The sequence below is a fragment of the Oncorhynchus kisutch genome, linkage group LG2 (genome assembly GCF_002021735.2).
Source record: "Oncorhynchus kisutch isolate 150728-3 linkage group LG2, Okis_V2, whole genome shotgun sequence".
NCBI classification, from domain to species: domain Eukaryota; kingdom Metazoa; phylum Chordata; class Actinopteri; order Salmoniformes; family Salmonidae; genus Oncorhynchus; species Oncorhynchus kisutch.
The window spans coordinates 57670767-57692475 of record NC_034175.2 but is presented as its reverse complement, the minus strand read 5'-3'; the positions used below and the strand labels follow the sequence as shown (position 1 = coordinate 57692475).

Genomic DNA, 21709 nt, shown 5'->3' with positions numbered 1-21709 from the left:
ATTGATGTACTGGGCCGTACGCACTACCCTCTGAAGTGCCTTGTGGTCGAAGGCCAAGCAAGTGCCGTACCAGGCAGTGATGCAACCGGTCAGGATGCTCTCGATGTTGCAGGTGTAGAACCTTTTGAGGATCTCAAGACCCATGCCAAATCTTTTTAGTTTCCTGAGGGGGAAAAGGCTTTGTCGTGCCCTCTTCACGACTGTCTTGGTGTGTTTGGACCATTCTAGTTTGTTGTTGATGTGGACACCAAGGAACTTGAAGCTCTCACCCTGCTCCACTACAGCCCCGTCGATGAGATTGGGGGCGTGCTCGGTGCTCCTTTTCCTGTAGTCCACAATCATCTCCTTAGTCTTGGTTACGTTGAGGGATAGGTTGTTATTCTGGCACCACCCGGCCAGGTCTCTGACCTCCTCCCTATAGGTTGTCTCGTCGTTGTCGGTGATCAGGCCTACCACTGTTGTGTTGTCTGCAAACTTAATGATGGTGTTGGAGTTGTGCCTGGCCATGCAGTCGTGGGTGAACAGGGAGTACAGGAGGGGACAAAGCACGCACCCCTGGGGACCTCCAGTGTTGTTTGGTCCCAGGTTCCTTAGCTTAGTGATGAGCTTTGAGGGTACTATGGTGTTGAACGCTGAGCTGTAATCATTGAATAGCATCCTCACATAGGTGTTCATTTTGTCCAGGTGGGAAAGGGCAGTGTGGAGTGCAATAGAGATTGCATCATCCGTGGATCCGTTTGGGCATCATCCGTGGATCCGTATGCAAATTAGAGTGGGTCTAGGGTTTTGGGATAATGGTGTTGATGTGAGCCATTACCAGCTTTCAAAGCACTTCATGGCTACAGACGTGAGTGATACAGGTCTGTAGTCATTTAGGCAGGTTGCCTTTGTGTTCTTGGGCACAGGGACTATGGTGGTCTGCTTGAAACATGTTGGTATTACAGACTCAATCAGAGACATGTTGAAAATGTCAGTGAAGACACCTGCCAGCTGGTCAGCACATGCCCGGAGCACACATCCTGGTAATCCATCTGGCCCCGCCGCCTTGCGTATGTTGACCTGTTTAAAGGTCTTTCTCACGTCGGCTACGGAGAGCGTGATCACACAGTCGTCCGGAACAGCTGATGCTCTTATGCAAGCCTCAGTGTTGCTTACCTCGAAGCGAGCATAGAAGTGATTTAGCTCGTCTGGTAGGCTCGTGTCACTGGGCAGCTTGCGGCTGTGCGGTAGTAGAGAGAACTGTCTATGACTGGGGTGGCTGGGGTCTTTGACAAATTTTAGGGCCTTTGTAGTCTGTAACAGTTCTGTAATAGCTCGTCGAAGCCGGTGTGGTATGATTCAATCTTAGCCCTGTACTGACGCTTTGCCTGTTTGATGGTTCGTCGTATGGCACAGCAGGATTTCTTTTAAGCTTCCGGGTTAGAGTCCCGCACCTTGAAAGCGGCAGCTCTACCCTTTAGCTCAGTGCGAATGTTGCCTGTAACCCATGGCTTCTGGTTGTGGTATGTACGTACAGTCACTGTGAGGACGACGTCCTCAATGCACTTATTGATAAAGCCAGTGACTGATGTGGTGTATTCTTCAATGTCATCGGAAGAATCCCAGGACATGTTCCAGTCTGTGATTGCAAAACAGTCTTTTAGTTTAGCGTCTGCTTCATCTTACCACTTTTTTATAGACCGAGTCACTGGTGCTTCCTGCTTAAATTTTTGCTTGTAAGCAGGAATCAGGAGGATCGAGTTGTGGACGGATTTACCGAATGGAGGACGAGGGAGAGCTTTGTACACGTCTCTGTGTGTGGAGTACAGGTGATCTAGAATTTTTTCCCCCTCTGGTTGCACATTTAACATGTTGATAGAGATTTGTTAGAACTGATTTAAGTTTCCCTGCATTAAAGTCTCCCGACACTAGGAGCGCTGCCTCTGGGTGAGTGGTTTCCTGTTTGCTTATTTCCTTACAGCTGACTGAGTGAGGTCTTAGTGCCAGCATCGGTCTGTGGTTGTAAATAAACATCCACGAAAAGTATAGTTGAGAACTCTCTAGGCAAGTAGTGTAGCCTGCAGTTTATCACAATATACTTCAGACGAGCAAAATCTAGAGACTTCCTCAGATTTCGTGCACCAGCTGTTGTTTACAAATATGCACAGACCGCCCCCCCTCGTCTTACCGGAGTGTGCTGTTCTATCCTGCCGGTGCAGCGTATATCCCGCTAGCTGAATATCCGTGTCGTCATTCAGCCACGATTCCGTTAAACATAGGATATTACAGTTTTTGATATCCCGTTGGTAGGATATTTGTGATCGTACCTCGTCTAATTTATTGTCCAGTGATTGCATATTGGCGAGTAATATTGATGGTAACGGCAGCTTTCCTACTCACCTTCTGCGGGTCCTGACGAGGCATCCGGCTCTTCGTCCTCTGTACCTGCATCACTTCCTCTTGCAAATAACGGGGATGTTGGCCCTGTCGGGTGTTTGGAGAATATCATGTGAGTCTTGCTTGTTGTTGAAAAAGTATTTGTGTAATCCGAGGTGAGTGATCTCTGTCCTGATATCCAGAAGCTCTTAGTCTAATCCGAGGTGAGTGATCTCTGTCCTGATATCCAGAAGCTCTTAGTCTAATCCGAGGTGAGTGATCTCTGTCCTGATATCCAGAAGCTCTTAGTCTAATCCGAGGTGAGTGATCTCGGTCCTGATATCTAGAAGCTCTTAGTCTAATCCGAGGTGAGTGATCTCTGTCCTGATATCTAGAAGCTCTTAGTCTAATCCGAGGTGAGTGATCTCTGTCCTGATATCCAGAAGCTCTTAGTCTAATCCGAGGTGAGTGATCTCGGTCCTGATATCTAGAAGCTCTTAGTCTAATCCGAGGTGAGTGATCTCGGTCCTGATATCTAGAAGCTCTTAGTCTAATCCGAGGTGAGTGATCTCAGTCCTGATATCTAGAAGCTCTTAGTCTAATCCGAGGTGAGTGATCTCGGTCCTGATATCCAGAAGCTCTTTTCTGCCGTAAGATACGGTTGCAGAAACATTATGTACAAAATAAAAATCCCACATAATAGCCCAACCCCGCAGTTTTTTCCGGCGCCATTTTACATTTTACACCATTGTATGGCTAGTTTCTCTTTTTATTCTTTTCTAATTTTGCCAGAAGTTGTTTGTGTTTATGGATTCCTCAAATAGTGTCAGTTGATAGAGTTTTAAATTCTCACAGTAATGAAGATGTAATTCTCCATTATTTGGGTCTCTGTGCTTTTAGTTTGATAATGTTTTTTCCTGATAATTTTACAATCTGTATCTAACCAGTTTGTGGTCATTTTATTTTATATATTTTTTTTTATCAATTTCAGTTGTGCTTCTTTTGCCATTTGTCTGAATATATTGTTAAGGTTTTTTACTGCTACTCTAAATTGATGCCTTCTGTGAGAGTTTGTGGTATCCAGAAAGATATCGAATGTGTGTTTGGATTTTTTGGTTACTTGTTGTTTTCTGATATTCTTCTGTGCTGTTTTGGGCCCATCTGTATGAATTTCTGAGGTTGTACAGCTTACTGGGCTGTGAATGTGTAGTTGTTTCCATGTCTGTTCTTTGGAGGAACAACGTCATTTGGCTGTGATCAGACAGAGGTGTTAGTGGCTTGACAGTGGATGAGCTGGGAGAGAAAGGGTCAATGTCTGTAATCATATAGTCTACTATGCTGTGGCCAAGAGGTAGGTCAATCTCAGTAGGTCAGTAGGTCAATCTCCCCAAAGAATCCCCCCGTAACCTACCATTGACATAGTACAGACCCAGCCTTCGACAGCTGCAACAAATCCCTTCTGTTTTTTGTTGATGGTGCTGTCACTGTTGTTTCTATGGGGAGATTGAGACAGAAACAGTATGGCCTGTAATATAGCTGTCACCTCGTATGGTTGTTAAAACACATAGTGTTTCTGTGCGTTCTCTCTCTGACCCCATTAGCAGGTGTTAATAATTGCTGGTTGTTATGTAGCATACTGTTTCTATGAGAGACTGTTTTTCCTCTCTCTCTCTCTCTCTCTCTGCCTCTCTCTCTCGCAGCTTCTCTCTCTTTCTGCTCTCTCTGTCCTGCTCTCTCTCTGTCCTGCTCTCTCTCTTTCTGCTCTCTCTCTCTCTGTCCTGCTCTCTCTCTCTCTGTCCTGCTCTCTCTCTCGCACTCTCTCTCTCTCTATCTCGCTCTCTCTCTCTGTCCTGCTCTCTCTCTCTCTCTCTCTCTCTCTGACCCCAGTAGCAGGTGTTAATTGCGGGTTGTTGTGCAGAGTAGTGTTTCTATGAGAGGCTGATGCTGCTCTGTTTTAGAGCTAATGATAGACAGGGATAATTATCAGTAACCTGATCAACTAATAATGGTGCTTAGGCAACATAACACAGCCTACAGCCAACACAAACACATTACAGGAGAAAGGGCTCATAGTTCTCACCCATAGATGTATTGCATCTAGCCTATGTTCTATATACTATGTAATCACATCTTCTTTGAATTGTAATCATACGTGTACAACAGCATGTTCCAGTTCCCGCCGATATCCAGCAATTTCACACAGCCATTGAAGAGGAGAGGGGAAACATTCCACTGGCCACAATCAACAGCCTGATCAACTCTATGTGGAGGAGATGTGTTGTGCTGCATGAGCCAAATGGTGGTCACACCAGAGGCTGACTGGTTTTCTGATCCACGCCCCTAGTTTTTTTTAAAGGTATATGTGACCAACAGATGCATATCTGCATGTCTGTCATGTGAAACCTATAGACTAGGGCCTAATGAATTTATTTACATTGATTGAATTCCTTATGAACTGTAACTGTAACTAAAATGGTTGAAATCGTTGCATGTTACGTTCATATTTTTGTTCAGTGTATATTGAATCATATAGTGTTGATATAGGCCCATCGATTTATACAATCTTTCCTCACAAAGCTCAACTGATGGTTTCAATGGGATTAAATTAAGCTTGGCTTTGCTTCTGTGACCATCCTCCACAGAGTGCTCTCTCTATGATCTCTCTCTCTCTCTCTCTCTATGATCTCTCTCTCTCTATGATCTCTCTCTCTCTCTCTCTCTCTCTCTCTCTCTCTCTCTCTCTCTATGATCTCTCTCTCTCTCTCTCTCTCTCTCTCTCTGTCCTGCTCTCTCTATGATCTCTCTCTCTCTCTCTCTCTCTCTATGATCTCTCTCTCTCTGCTCTCTCTCTTTATTTTTCTGCTCTCTACTCCCTCTCTCTCTTTTTCTGCTCTCTGCTCTCTCTCTCTCTCTGCCTCTCTCTTTTTCTGCCCTCTGCTCTCTCTCTCTCTCTCTCTCTCTCTCTGCTCTCTGCTCTCTCTCTCTCTCTCTCTCTCTCTCTCTCTCTCTCTCTCTCTCTCTCTGCTCTCTGCTCTCTCTCTCTCTCTCTCTCTCTCTGCTCTCTGCTCTCTCTCTCTCTCTCTCTCTCTCTCTGCTCTCTGCTCTCTCTCTCTCTCTCTCTCTCTCTCTCCGCCTCTCTCTTTCTTTGCTCTCTGCTCTCTCTCTTTTTCTCTATCGTTATGGTTAATGGTGCTTTTCTAAAGTCTTTATTAGAGGTCATTTGCTGTGAGCAGTGATTGATGTCCCAACTGCTAAAGGGAGGACTGTCAGTCCTAAAAGAGTTTCCTATAGAAGACAAGTAAGTCAATATAGTAGGGCTTTTTGTTTGAATACAATTTTTTTTGTGTAGAAAGGTCTGTTTGAATGTAGAGCAGCAGCTTTCCTAGCGTGGCTTTATACGTTGACATTTTAGTCATTTAGCAGACACTCTTATCCAGAGCGATTTACAGGAGCAATAAGGTTTAAGTGCCTTGATCAATGGCACATTGGCAGATTTTTCACCTAGTTGGCTTGGGGATTCGAACAAGCAACCTTTCTATTACTGGCTTTTAACCACTAGGCTACCTGCTACCTATGAACTAACCTAACAGAGAGTTACTTTACTGCACAATGTATTATGTAGACTTCTGAGCTGAGAGTTCATGTGAGCTAATATAAAGTTTGTATATAGGACAGATCTGATGTAAGAGTGTGTATATGGGAGAGATCTGATATAAGAGTGTGTTTATGGGAGAGATCTGATATAAGAGTGTGTATATAGGAGAGATCTGATGTAAGAGTGTGTATATGGGAGAGATCTGATATAAGAGTGTATATATGGGAGAGATCTGATATAAGAGTGTGTATATAGGAGAGATCTGATATAAGAGTGTGTATTTAGGAGAGATCTGATATAAGAGTGCGTATATAGGAGAGATCTGATATAAGAGTGTGTGTATGGGAGAGATCTGATATAAGAGTGTGTATTTAGGAGAGATCTGATATAAGTGTGTGTATATGGGAGAGATCTGATATAAGAGTGTGTATATGGGAGAGGTCTGTATAAGAGTGTGTATATGGGAGAGATCTGATATAAGAGTGTGTATATAGGAGAGATCTGATATAAGAGTGTGTATATGGGAGAGATCTGATATACGAGTGTGCATTTAGGAGAGATCTGATATCAGAGTGTGTATATGGGAGAGATCTGATATAAGAGTGTGTATTTAGGAGAGATCTGATATAAGAGTGTGTATATGGGAGAGATCTGATATAAGAGTGTGTATATGGGAGAGATCTGATATAAGAGTGTTTATATGTGAGAGATCTGATATAAGAGTGTGTATTTAGGAGAGATCTGATATAAGAGTGTGTATATGGGAGAGATCTGATTTAAGAGTGTGTATATGGGAGAGATCTGATATAAGAGTGTGTATTTAGGAGAGATCTAAAATAAGAGTGTGTATATGGGAGAGATCTGATATAAGAGTGTGTATTTAGGATAGATCTGATATAAGAGTGTGTATATGGGAGAGATCTGATATAAGAGTGTATTTAGGAGAGATCTGATATAAGAGTGTGTATATAGGAGAGATCTGATATAAGAGTGTATATATAGGAGAGATCTGATATAAGAGTGTGTATATGGGAGAGATCTGATATAAGCGTGTGTATTTAGGAGAGATCTGATATAAGAGTGTGTATTTAGGAGAGATCTGAAATAAGAGTGTGTATATGGGAGAGAGCTGATATAAGAGTGTGTATTTAGGAGAGATCTGGTATAAGAGTGTGTACACACTCTTATATCAGATCTCTCCCATATACACACTCTTATATCAGATCTCTCCTAAATACACACTCTTATATCAGATCTCTCCCATATACACACTCTTATATCATATGTGTACACACTCTTATATCAGATCTATCCTAAATACACACTCTTATATCAGATCTCTCCCATATACACACTCTTATTTCAGATCTCTCCTAAATACACACTCTTATATCAGATATCTCCCATATACACACTCTTAAATCAGATCTCTCCTATATACACACTCTTATATCAGATATCTCCCATATACACACTCTTATATCAGATCTCTCCTAAATACACACTCTTATATCAGATATCTCCCATATACACACTCTTATATCAGATCTCTGTGTTGCAGTGGGTTGTGAGATATCTGTGTTGCAGTGGGGTGTGAGAAATCTGTGTTGCAGTGGGGTGTGAGATATCTGTGTTGCAGTGGGGAGTGAGATATCTGTGTTGCAGTGGGGAGTGAGATATCTGTGTAGCAGTGGGGTGTGAGATATCTGTGTTGCAGTGGGGTGTGAGATATCTGTGTTGCAGTGGGGTGTGAGATATTTTGTGTGTGTTGCAGTGGGGTGTGAGATATCTGTGTTGCAGTGGGGTGTGAGATATTTTGTGTGTGTTGCAGTGGGGAGTGAGATATCTGTGTTGCAGTGGGGTGTGAGATATTTTGTGTGTGTTGCAGTGGGGAGTGAGATTTTTTCTCCAAGAAATGTGTCAATGTAAATGAAAAATGTTCAAATGTTGAAGTCGATGGTTAAGAACCCTTTTCTCCGACATTTTTGACAAACTGCCAAAGATAGCAAAGGGATGTTTGGAATCTTCCCTGACATATGGAATCACTGGAGAATTTAGCAGGGCACATATGGGAACCTCTGACTTCTGTGGAATCAAATCTATTTGAAACAAGTGAGAAGCTTATAACTCTAATGTTGGTTTCTGAATGTTATTTTATTCTTAATGCAGACATCCTGCGTAACATTTGGTATTGATATGCACCGGACACATATGTGGAGCACATTGAGATCTTCTCTCCCATTCAGGGCTACAGATGTAGGATCTTAATTTGAGCCAGTTTGCTACAGCAGGAATATAATCCTGCAGCAACAGAAAATGTGAATTATTATGTAGATTCTAATTAATAGACATTTTTGTAGGCGCTGATACATTTTTCTTAAGGGAAAATAAAGTCTGAACACTACCTGACATGATGACTCCTTGCTGACCCCAGTCCACCTGGCCATGCTGCTGTTCCAGTTTCAACTGACCTGAGCCCTAGGACCATGCCCCAGGACTACCTGACATGATGACTCCTTGCTGTCCCCAGTCCACCTGGCCATGCTGCTGCTCCAGTTTCAACTTCCACCTGACTGTGCTGCTGCTCCAGTTTCAACTGTTCTGCCTTATTATTATTCGACCATGCTGGTCATTTATGAACATTTGAACATCTTGGCCATGTTCTGTTATAATCTCCACCCGGCACAGCCAGAAGAGGACTGGCCACCCCACATAGCCTGGTTCCTCTCTAGGTTTCTTCCTAGGTATTGGCCTTTCTAGGGAGTTTTTCCTAGCCACCGTGCTTCTACACCTGCATTGCTTGCTGTTTGGGGTTTTAGGCTGGGTTTCTGTACAGCACTTTGAGATATCAGCTGATGTACGAAGGGCTATATAAATAAATTTGATTTGATGATTTGATTCAGGGTGATGCGCTGTGTTGCTTTTACGCCAAACATAACGTTTTGCATTGTTGCCAAAAAGTTCAATTTTGGTTTCATCTGACCAGAGCACCTTCTTCCACATGTTTGGTGTGTCTCCCAGGTGGCTTGTGGCAAACTTTAAACGTCACTTTTTATGGATATCTTTAAGAAATGGCTTTCTTCTTGCCACTCTTCCATAAAGGCCAGATTTGTGCAATATACGACTGATTGTTGTCCTATGGACAGAGTCTCCCACCTCAGCTGTAGATCTCTGCAGTTCATCCAGAGTGATCATGGGCCTCTTGGCTGCATCTCTGATCAGTCTTCTCCTTGTATGAGCTGAAGGTTTTGGTATATTATTATCGCTTGCACAGTGCTCCTTGGGATGTTTAAAGCTTGGGAAATCTTTTTGTATCCAAATCCGGCTTTAAACTTCTCCACAACAGTATCTCGGACCTGCCTGGTGTGTTCCTTGTCCTTCATGATGCTCTCTGCGCTTTTAACGGACCTCTGAGACTATCACAGTGCAGCTGCATTTATACGGAGACTTGATTACACACAGGTGGATTGTATTTATCATCATTAGTCATTTAGGTCAACATTGGATCATTCAGAGATCCTCAGTGAACTTCTGGAGAGAGTTTGCTGCACTGAAAGTAAAGGGGCTGAATAATTTTGCACGCCCAATTTTTCAGTTTTTGATTTGTTAAAAAAGTTTGAAATATCCAATAAATGTCGTTCAACTTCATGATTGTGTCCCACTTGTTGTTGATTCTTCACAAAAAATACAGTTTTATATCTTTATGTTTGAAGCCTGAAATGTGGCAAAAGGTCGCAAAGTTCAAGGGGGCCGAATACTTTCGCAAGGCACTGTACATATACATATGAGATGAATAATGTAGGGTATGTAAACATTATATTAGGTAGCATTGTTTGAAGTGGCTAGTGATATATTTTACATAATTTCCCATCAATTCCCATTATTAAAGTGGCTGGAGTTGAGTCAGTGTGTTGGCAGCAGCCACTCAATGTTAGTGGTGGCTGTTTAACAGTCTGATGGCCTTGAGATAGAAGCTGTTTTTCAGTCTCTCGGTCCCAGCTTTGATGCACCTGTACTGACCTTGCCTTCTGGATGATAGCGGGGTGAACAGGCAGTGGCTCGGGTGGTTGTTGTCCTTGATGATCTTTATGGCCTTCCTGTGACATCGGGTGGTGTAGGTGTCCTGGAGGGCAGGGAGTTTGCCCCCGGTGATGTGTTGTGCAGACCTCACTACCCTCTGGAGAGCCTTACGGTTGTGGGCGGAGCAGTTGCCGTACCAGGCGGTGATACAGCCCGACAGGATGCTCTCGATTGTGCATCTGTAGAGGTTTGTGAGTGCTTTTGGTGACAAACCGAATTTCTTCATCCTCCTGAGGTTGAAAAGGCGCTGCTGCGCCTTCTTCACGATGCTGTCTGTGTGGGTGGACCAATTCAGTTTGTCTGTGATGTGTACGTCGAGGAACTTAAAACTTACTACCCTCTCCACTACTATTCCATCGATGTGGATAAGGGGGTGTTCCCTCTGCTGTTTCCTGAAGTCCACAATCATCTCCTTAGTTTTGTTGACGTTGAGTGTGAGGTTATTTTCCTGACACCACACTCCGAGGGCCCTCACCTCCTCCCTGTAGGCCGTCTCGTCGTTGTTGGTAATCAAGCCTACCACTGTTGTGTCGTCCGCAAACTTGATGATTGAGTTGGAGGCGTGCGTGGCCACACAGTTGTGGGTGAACAGGGAGTACAGGAGAGGGCTCAGAACGCACCCTTGTGGGGCCCCAGTGTTGAGGATAAGCGGGGTGGAAATGTTCTTGCCTACCCTCACCACCTGGGGGCGGCCCGTCAGGAAGTCCAGTACCCAGTTGCACAGGGCGGGGTCGAGACCCAGGGTCTCGAGCTTGATGACGAGCTTGGAGGGCACTATGATGTTAAATGCCGAGCTGTAGTCGATGAACAGCATTCTCACATAGGTATTCCTCTTGTCCAGATGGTTTAGGGTAGAGTGCAGTGTGGTTGAGATTGCATCGTCTGTGGACCTATTTGGGCGGTAAGCAAATTAGAGTGGGTCTAGGGTGTCAGGTAGGGTGGAGGTGATATGGTCCTTGACTAGTCTCTCAAAGCACTTCATGATGACGGAAGTGAGTGCTACGGGGCGGTAGTCGTTTAGCTCAGTTACCTTAGCTTTCTTGGGAACAGGAACAATGGTGGCCCTCTTGAAGCATGTGGGAACAACAGACTGGGATAGGGATTGATTGAATATGTCCGTAAACACACCAGCCAGCTGGTCTGCGCATGCTCTGAGGGTGCGGCTGGGGATGCCGTCTGGGCCTGCAGCCTTGCGAGGGTTGACACGTTTAAATGTTTTCCTCACGTCGGCTGCAGTGAAGGAGAGTCTGCATGTTTTAGTTGTGGGCCGTGTCAGTGGCACTGTATTGTCCTCAAAGCGGGCAAAAAAGTTATTTAGTCTGCCTGGGAGCAAGACATCCTGGTCCGTGACGGGGCTGGTTTTCTTTTTGTAATCCGTGATTGACTGTAGACCCTGCCACATACCTCTTGTGTCTGAGCCGTTGAATTGGGATTCTACTTTGTCTCTATACTGACGTTTAGCTTGTATGATTGCCTTGCGGAGGGAATAGTTACACTGTTTGTATTCGGTCATGTTTCCGGTCACCTTGCCCTGATTAAAAGCAGTGGTTCGGGCTTTCAGTTTCACGCGAATGCTGCCATCAATCCACGGTTTCTGGTTTGGGAATGTTTTAATCGTTGCTATGGGAACGACATCTTCAACGCACGTTCTAATGAACTCGCTCACCGAATCAGCGTATTCATCAATGCTGTTGTCTGACGCAATACGAAACATATCCCAGTCCACGTGATGGAAGCAGTCTTGGAGTGTGGAATCAGATTGGTCGGACCAGCGTTGAACAGACCTCAGCGCGGGAGCTTCTTGTTTTAGTTTCTGTCTGTAGGCAGGGATCAACAAAATGGAGTCGTGGTCAGCTTTTCCGAAAGGAGGGCAGGGCAGGGCCTTATATGCATTGCGGAAGTTAGAATAGCAGTGATCCAAGGTTTTTCCAGCCCTGGTTGCGCAATCGATATGCTGATAAAATTTAGGGAGTCTTGTTTTCAGATTAGCCTTGTTAAAATCCCCAGCTACAATGAATGCAGCCTCCGGATAAATGGATTCCAGTTTGCAAAGAGTCAAATAAATTTTGTTCAGAGCCATCGATGTGTCTGCTTGGGGGGGAATATATACGGCTGTGATTATAATCGAAGAGAATTCCCTTGGTAGATAATGCGGTCGACATTTGATTGTGAGGAAAGGAATTCTAAATCAGGTGAACAGAAGGACTTGAGTACCTGTATGTTGTTATGATCACACCACGTCACGTTAACCATGAAGCATACGCCCCCGCCCCTCTTCTTACCAGAAAGATGTTTGTTTCTGTCTGCGCGATGCGTGGAGAAACCAGTTGGCTGCACCGACTCTGATAGTGTCTCTCCAGTGAGCCATGTTTCCGTGAAGCAAAGAACGTTACAGTCTCTGATGTCCCTCTGGAATGCTACCCTTGCTCGGATTTCATCAACCTTGTTGTCAAGAGACTGGACATTGGCGAGAAGAATGCTAGGGAGTGGTGCACGATGTGCCCGTCTCCGGAGTCTGACCAGAAGACCGCTCCGTTTCCCCCTTTCACGTTTAAAGTGTCCTGTTCTCCTGCAATAGGGTAACCAAATTAAGATCTTACATTTATTTGTACCACACTGTCCTGTTACTAACATTCATCTAGGGTTAATCCCTCCTATCCATACTAGCGTCCTAGTTAGGATGCATGCCCAATACATGGATTCATTCTATGTAGTATGCAACATTGAGCTTGGAACAGAGCCGACCCCTCTCCTGGAAATGTTGACCTGTAACATTTTTCCCTGTCCTCCATGTTTGTGTTCAGTGTGTGTGGTTGTGTGTCTGGTGTGTGTGTGTCTATGCACAGCGGTTCTAGGTCTGAGCGTTGCTGCGTCTGCTTGTGAAAGATTCAGAGATTTCAAGTGAGCTCCTGAATGTTGAAGAGGACACGTGTTCTGTTGTGAATATTTAATGCTGTGTGAAAGTGAGCGCAAATACTCGGCGGGGCTGGGTATCTACGGACGACCACGAGAGAGAAGGGAAGGAGAGAGAGGAGGAGAGGAGGAAGATGAGAGATCAGAGGGAGAGAAGGGGTTAGGGAATGAGGGAGAGGGAGCGTGTACAAAAATAACAGGGATTTGGGATGGAAAGAGGAGGTGGAGGAGTGTACAGAGAGGGAGAGGAGAGGAGGTGGAGGAGTGTACAGAGAGGGAGAGGAGAGGAGGTGGAGGAGTGTACAGAGAGGGAGAGGAGAGGTTTAGCTGAGAGAAGGGGGAATTAATAAAGGGAGCAAAGAAGAAATTTGACACAGAGAGAGGGGGATGATGGAAAGGGGGGAAGAGAAACAGCCTTGTCACTTGTCAGGGGGGTAAGCTGTTCAATCAAACTGCAGTGAAAACAGGGCGGAGAGGAGAGAGAGAACAGGAACAGAGAGGGAGAGGGGAAGAGAGAGGAGAGGTATATGTTTATGTTTGTGATGCTACATTACCTCACTACTCAGCATCATGCTGGTACCACCTGGAGAGATAGACAAATAATGAGAGAGAGAGAGAGAGAGAGAGAGAGAGAGAGAGAGAGAGAGAGAGAGAGAGAGAGAGAGAGAGAGCCGAAGGACAGACAGTGGAGGATAAAATATTGCCTAGTGTTTGTGTTTGACAGTAAAGTAGATGTTGTCTACTGTGCCCCGTTGGATACATGATTGACTTTGGATAGGAACAGCATACCAAATGGAGGTGTCTGTGTATAAAGCTGTTCAGCGTAGTTAGGCTCTGGAGTGGAATGATGCTTCTAAAAGCTCAGAGTCACAACGATGACATAGTCCTCATACTGAACATGACTGGAGCTACTGTTATAAGATATTGTATGGGACTGTCCTCAAAGAGGCTTGTTTTCGCAATCCTGAAATTCATCAACCTCCCTTGTTGGCCTGATTGTAATAAAATGTCCACTGTGTGTTTCTGTGTGTCATTATTATTCCTAGTGCAGCGCAGTGTTCATAATGTGTTTGTGATGACAACAGTGGCAGGTCCTATCAGCCTAAAGACACAGGAATGGGTTGACATACAACAAGTAACTCTAAAGATAACTGTATATCAGCCAAGTGGGAATAAAAGTTTCAGACATGGGCCAGAACTGAAGATATCCCAGAGCTATTTAATGGAAGGAAAACTGTTGTTAATGAAAAACTATTAATATGATTCTATCTTAGTTACGGCTGGGTGGTGTAGCGGCTGACTTGATTTCCTGGTGTCAGAGTTGAATAATGATGATTACTGCGGGGTGGTCTGAGACGACGGAGGAGGCGTGACGGGAATACAGATCACACTGCAGCTAACTACAGTCCCTTAGGAAACTAGAAACCACAATGACACAAAAGTAAAATATGGAATTGGAGCAAATGCATGCTTTCTCACAACACATATTGAATACACCATACCGGTAGCCTTTCCTCAAAAAATGAACAGTTGATATTTTAATTGAATAGAATCGTCTATAGGGTCCTGTGTTCATTGACTTACAGTACAGTGTCACATTCCTACATTACCTCATTATGCCATTCAGGGATCGATCAGAATTCTGACACATTTCACAGGGAAATGGGACTTTTCTCAGAACAACCATTGATTGAGTTAGGGGTTAAAGGTCAGCCCATAAGGAGTTTGACAGAATGCAGGAAGACATGTTGTCACGGCAACTGAGTGCCTGGTCAGCTGTGTCTTGTTTGGAGGTATTTGTGTGTGTATGTCTGACAGAGCGGGAGAGAGAGAGAGAAAGAGAGAGAGTTGGAGAGAAAAAAGGGCAGAGAAAGGGATCGAAAGAGAGAGATGAGAGAAAGAGTGGGAGGGAGTGGGGGAGAGAGAGAGAGAGAGGGAGAGAGAGATGAGAGAAAGAGTGGGAGGGAGTGGGGGAGAGAGAGAGAGAGAGGGAGAGAGAGATGAGAGAAAGAGTGGGAGGGAGTGGGGGAGAGAGAGAGAGAGAGAGAGGGAGAGAGAGATGAGAGAAAGAGTGGGAGGGAGTGGGGGAGAGAGTGAGAGAGAGATGAGAGAAAGAGTGGGAGGGAGTGGGGGAGAGAGTGAGAGAGAGATGAGAGAAAGAGTGGGAGGGAGTGGGGGAGAGAGTGAGAGAGAGGGAGAGAAAGAGTGGGAGGGAGTGGGGGAGAGAGTGAGAGAGAGATGAGAGAAAGAGTGGGAGGGAGTGGGGGAGAGAGTGAGAGAGAGATGAGAGAAAGAGTGGGAGGGAGTGGGGGAGAGAGTGAGAGAGAGGGAGAGAAAGAGTGGGAGGGAGTGGGGGAGAGAGTGAGAGAGAGATGAGAGAAAGAGTGGGAGGGAGTGGGGGAGAGAGTGAGAGAGAGGGAGAGAGAGGGGGGGCTGCTATTGAACAAGACATGTAGTTCTGTGTACATGTGTGAATGTTTGTCTGTATGGGTGGAAATAGGATGACAGTAACATTGTCTTGCTGATTGCGGTGTAATTAGGTGGGAGGGTTAGTGGTTAATGGTCAGATGACTGACTCACCCCATAAGACATTTGACAGAAAGCAGGAAGATGTGTTGTCACGGAAACTGAGAGAGAGAGAGAGAGAGGGAGAGAGAGAGATGGAGAGAGAGAGAGAGGGAGAGAGAGAGAGAGAGAGGGAGAGAAAGAGAGAGAGGCAGGGAGAGAGCAGGCATGAGCGGGAAAGAGTGAAAGAGGAAGAGAGATGGAGAGAGAGCGAGAGAGAGAGAGCGAGAGAGAGGGGAGGGCTGCTATTGAACAAGACGTAGTTCTGTGTACATGTGTGAATGTTTGTCTGTATGGGTGGAAATAGGACTTCAGTACAATGTCTTGCTGATTGTATTGTGCTAAAGCTGCATCTGCAACGATTTGATTGTAAAACACTGATTCAAGTTGCAGAACTGCTCTGTTCTTCTTTCCCACCGGTTTAGCAGAGGGGAGATGGGATCCTATCTATAACTGAGTACTTCAGCCCTCCATTCAACTGTTCTTCTCCTCATCCCTCCATCCTGTCCTGTCCTGGTCCGGTGTGGTCCGGTGTGGTCTGGTGTGCAGCCTGAGGGAGCTGTGGTTCTGATGAGAGCTCTGGAAGGTAAAGCCAGAGAGAGGAGCACAGAGGACCTGGTATGACCAGCGGTGCGTACTATAATACTGGCTACTCCACCTTCACTAATATGTTAACTATAGCTCTGGTCTCTTCTCCTTCCTCCTCTAACATTCTTGTTTCTCCTGTCCCTTGTAGCAGCAGACGGTGTAGGGAGCCTGGGGAGCCTGGGGAGCCTGGGGAGCCTGGGGGTGGAGCATCACCTCAGTGTCCATGACCACGTGGTGAATGACCACGGAGCCTGGGCCACCGCCATGAACAACCTGGGCATCGTACCCATGGGCCTCAGAGGGCAGCAACTGGTCTCAGGTAAGACATTGGCAGACCTCCTTCTCACCCCTTATCACCCTCCCCCACCTTATCCCCCTCTCCTCTGCTTAAAAATCCTTCAGTCAAATTGTTCAATATTGTCGAGGCCATAAGGAAGGAAAGAGTGCCCCATGAACTAGGTTTGGAAACATTTGAGAAGATCGTAAAGGCATCAGGTGAACTTTGCACTTCCTTCAAGAGTCCCATTATTCCTATGATGGCATCCTACTCCTCCATCACCTCCACGGCTCCACCCACAGCGCAGGCCAGTCATTGATTACCATAGAACTAGAATAGATAGATACTGTATATCCCTGTGGCTAGGAATCCAGGCTGCAGCATGCTATACCAAACCAGCACTGCCAATCCCTTTACTGGGCAGCAGAGTCGTTATTCTATGTTAAACTGTGTTCTAGTCTATTTGCTGGGGGATAGTTTGAGGAGGTAAGTATGCTGAGAAAGAAGATATCTTTCAGGTGCATACAATCCCCTTTGTTTTCTTATAATAATACAATATTCAGATTTATACAAAGAAGACCGAAGAAGATATGACCTAAGATTCGGTATATATTACAAGTCAAATCCCACAGATTACCATTGTCTTCTGACAATCATCATCGATAATCACATTTCCCAAATTCAGTACTCAATTCCTCAGCAACTTGCCCACTGTAGGACTGTTGTAATTGTTGTGTCCCCATCAGCAGCTAGATAACAAGGTGATTATCTAGACGTTGTTCCCTCCCTGCAGAGTGGCTGACTGAGGATAGGAACAATACACTGAAACCTCTGGTCTCTTCTAATGGCCCGACTCCATGTCTGTCTCTACTCTGACGCTAATGGTGTGTGTGTGTGTGTGTGTGTGTGTGTGTGTGTGTGTGTGTGTGTGTGTGTGTGTGTGTGTGTGTGTGTGTGTGTGTGTGTGTGTGTGTGTGTGTGTGTGTGTGTGTGTGTGTCCTATTATAATTACCATTATGACAGTGTAGTCACCGAGGATAGAGGGAAATCCGGCTGATTAAAATTCATGAACAGATTTCAGATCATGCATATTTATGGAGGTTGAGATGGAAGGCTCTGTCATTTGAATTGTATATTTTGAGTTCATTTCATTTTGAGCTGTCTGGGAAATCAGTCCTGACTGAGCTTCTAGATGATTAGCTAAGCTTCTCTCTAGGACACTTTGCTTAATAGATTCTTGTTGGAAAAATGCCTTGGGTCCTTTGCACTGGATGACATTTTGGCCTACACACACACACACACAGACACACAGACACACACACAGACAGACAGACAGACTGACAGTCTCCTCTTATGTTATTCAAGTATATAACACAAGAAACCACTCTATGGACTAATCTATTCTATTCTATGGACTATTATATGAAACGTATGCAATACTATACATGTCTAACGTATAGTCTGGGCCTCTGTCATGATCCCTGGTGAGTCTACGGTTAACGTTTAACCACACTGATCTCACTTGTATAGTATTTTCAGTTATGGATTTATACTATAAATGTGAAGCTCCTCCAAATGTACAGGTGCTCTACCATTTTATTTGGACTTCATTTCGACTTGTTTCATGAAGTCCATTAGGTTTTTATCAAGATTCTCAGTGATCAGTCCCTATATAAAGCAGCTTCACCTGCGCGCTGAGGTGTCATTGTGCAGTTCATTAAATAAGCACACTGGGAGGTTTGGAAGCTGAGGTTGTGTAAACCCTGAACAACTGAATACACAGATTTATCTCTGGAAAGCTGAGTTGTTTGGAGAAAACCTTTTGTAATATGAAGCCGTGCCTTCAGACAGTATTCACAACCTTGGACTTTTTCCACATTTTGTAGGATTACAAAGTGGGATTCAAATGGATTTAATACTTTTTTTGTGCCATCGATCTACACAAAATACTAATATCAAAATGGAAGAAAAATTATAACATTTGTAAAAAATCGCTGAAAAATAAAACTGTAATATATCTTCAGGCTGAAAAGATTCAGCACGGGTCCTCAGATCCTCAAAAAGTTATACAGCTTCACCAGTGAGAGCATCTTGACCGCTGGTTATGGTTATGGTCACCGCTGGTTATGGCAACTGCTTGGCATCCGACCGTAAGGCGCTACAGAGGGTACATTACTGGAGCTGAGCACCCTGCCATCCAGGACCTCTATACCAGGCGGTGTCAGAGGAAGGCCCTAAACATTTTCAAACAATCCAGCCACCCAAGTCATAGACTACATTTCTATGAACTTGTGCAGTGACATTTAGAAAGTTCACGTAGAAAATAGGTGCATCAATGTCAGTTTAGGGCGCATTTCCATGTAACTATTGTGTGTCGATCAAAACAGTTGGACGTAATGATGTCACACCCCAACAAAAACGTTTCTGAAACAAACTACAGTGTCTAATAAAAATGTAGTGGTTGAAGTGTTTCCATTACCCATTTAGGTAAATTACGCATTAATAAATTGGCGACATGTCTCAGGTAGCCTGCGAAAGCCAGTATGGATAGAATGCAATAATTTACACATATGTGCCAACGTATCGCCACGGTCTGTGCCATGGTAAAACTTGCACTCCAGTAAATCTGAAATAATTGGAAGTGAAACTTGCCAGCCAACCAGAAAAACAGGGTGAAGCAATTCAGGCATTTGGTTGGGAGTGTTGGGCCGGTGGCTGAGAGGTGGCTGGTTCTGGTCCCCGATTCCACTCGGTGGGGGATCTGTCGATGTGCTCTTGGGCGGGGTGCTTGACCCTGGTTGCTCCTGTGGTTCGCTCTGGATGGGATCTTCTGCTAGATGACTTGAATGTGATGTAAATGTTGTGCGGCTCCACTGCAGGTAGATTGTGTTTTAAAATTCCATAAAAATAAATCAGGAATTCATGAAAGTCAGCACAATCCTTGTCCTGCAAGCAGAAGTCCCAGGCAGAAGTCCTAGGCAGAAGTCCTAGGCAGACGTCCTAGGCAGAAGTCCTAGGCAGAAGTCCTAAGCAGAAGTCCTAGGCAGAAGTCCTAGGCAGAAGTCCTAAGCAGAAGTCCTAGGCAGAAGTCCCAGGCAGAAGTCCTAGGCAGAAGTCCCAGGCAGAAGTCCTAGGCAGAAGTCCCAGGCAGAAGTCCTAGGCAGAAGTCCCAGGCAGAAGTCCTAGGCAGAAGTCCTAGTCAGAAGTCCCAGGCAAAAGCCCTAGGCAGAAGTCCTAGGCAGAAGTCCTAGGCAGAAGTCCTAGTCAGAAGTCCCAGCAAAAGCCCTAGGCAGAAGTCCTAGGCAGAAGTCCTAAGCAGAAGTCCTAGGCAGAAGTCCTAGGCATTTAGAATGAAATGTGTATTGGAGCTTTATAGTTACGCGGTGACATCACGTGCCCCACCTACCTTCAAAATGATTCTGCAATCATAATTTATTCGAAAACGTGATTCCATAATAATTTGTCACAATAAAGAAAGAAAGAGTGTGTGTATGTCTGTGTGTCTGTGTGTGTGTGTGTGTGTGTGTGTATGTATGTGGGAATCCTAAAAGGATGCCTCTATCTTTGTAGTGACTGGGTGTATTGATACACCATCCAAAGTGTAATGAATAACTTCACCATGCTCAAAGGAATATTAAATATCTGTTTGTTTTTTTACTCTACCAATAGGTGCCCTTCTTTGCGAGGCATTGGACAATCTCCCCGGTCTTTGTGGTTGAAACTGTGTTTGAAATTCACTGCTCGACTGAGGGACTTCACAGATAATTGTCTGTGTGGTACATGTTAAACTCTATTATTGCCCCCATAGCGAGCATGCAAATTATTATGTGACTTGTTAAGCAAATCTTTACTCCTGCACTTATTTAAGCTTGCCATAACAAAGGGGTTGAATACTTATTGACACAAGACATTTCAGCTTTTCATTTTGTATAAATTTGTAACAATTTCAGAAAACATAACTCCACTTTGATATTATGGGCTATTATGTGTAGGTCAGTGACAAAATTCAGAATTGAATCAATAAAGAATTCAGGCTGTAACACAACAACGTGGAGTAAATCAAGGGGTGTGAATACTTTCTGAAGGCACTGTAGGACTGTTATTACACTGGGGAAAAGATCACTGCATTGAGTGTGCTAGATTTGGAACTTTCTTGAGTGTGACTGGAAAGTCAAGGCAGAGTTTGACTGGCTGATTTGATTGGTTTCACCCTATCCAACCCTCTCAGATCTGGGATTACGTGAGGAAAAGGAAGGAAAGAACCAGAGGGGTATGGAGGTTGAGATGGAACCGGGGGTTCCATTGGGTCAGTACTGTACTGTACAGTCCTTCTCCTCCTCAATCAGAGACAGCAGGGCTGGACGGCTGGATTGGATCCTCCTAAGAGCCAAGAGAAAGACAGATTAATACTGATATCCTCCTGGAGCACAGAACTGAGGTTCAACAGGGAGAGATGGAGAGATCTGGAATGACAAGGAGAGAAGGAAAGAGATACTCGGGGACTGTTCAGAGACTGGGGGAGAGAGAGGGAAGGGAAAAATAAGAGTGAGAGAGAAGAGGAGGAGAAAGCTAATGGGGGTTACAGAGTGTGTGTGATGGATGACATCTCACCTTCACGGTAATTAAGAGCAGCTGTTTCCTGAGGGGAGATCCAGAGCCTAGCAAACCCAGTGGCCACTCTCACAAACCTGCCGAGGGGAGAGAAGAGATGGAGGGAGGAAAGGAAAAGAGCGAGAGAGAGAAGTTAAATGATGACAAAAACAAAGTGTGAACTCTCTCCCCCTGGCAGACGTTAGCAGAGCGTGGCCAGGGCCACTAACGGCCTTGAATTATTTTCATCGGGAGGGGAAAAGAAAGAGAGGAAAAAGAAGCAGCATTAGTTGATGATGAATGTGGGGAGAGGATACATATCATTTACCTTTTAGGATTACACAGAGAACACATGAATGACTTTTCCACAGATCTACACAATCTCAGATTACACATGATTGCGACTCGGGAGATTTATGGGCGATAATCTTCCAGATTTATTTTCTCTGTCTTTTCTCTCTCCAGCCTCAAGGACTTGCAGCTTCTCTTAAAAACTCCTTCTCTGTAATAAAACACACTTGACTTATTCACAGCGCCAGACACTTTCTCTTCGAGCCTTCGCCAGATACAGCCAGTATAGAAGCAGGACTTATTTGCTTTGCAGCCTCTTTAGAACAGCAAATACTGCAGTGTAGGGATTTATGTTGAGCACTGGAATCTTTCTGACAGCATCACATAGAATCATTCTCACTCCTACACACACTATTTACACTCACCTTCTGCTGACAAACTTAAATCTGCAGTGA

General features: G+C 44.7%; 1 protein-coding gene across 1 annotated transcript in view; it reads left to right on the top strand.

The window, feature by feature from the left end:
* Nucleotides 1-21709, top strand: part of enox1 (ecto-NOX disulfide-thiol exchanger 1) — a gene marked incomplete at its 3' end in the record, with an annotated part of 106836 nt that overhangs the window by 58198 nt on the left and 26929 nt on the right. Inside the window, 2 exon segments of the mRNA XM_031798455.1 lie at nucleotides 15937-16138; nucleotides 16245-16415. Of these exon segments, the coding sequence (XP_031654315.1) occupies nucleotides 16129-16138; nucleotides 16245-16415 (181 nt within the window).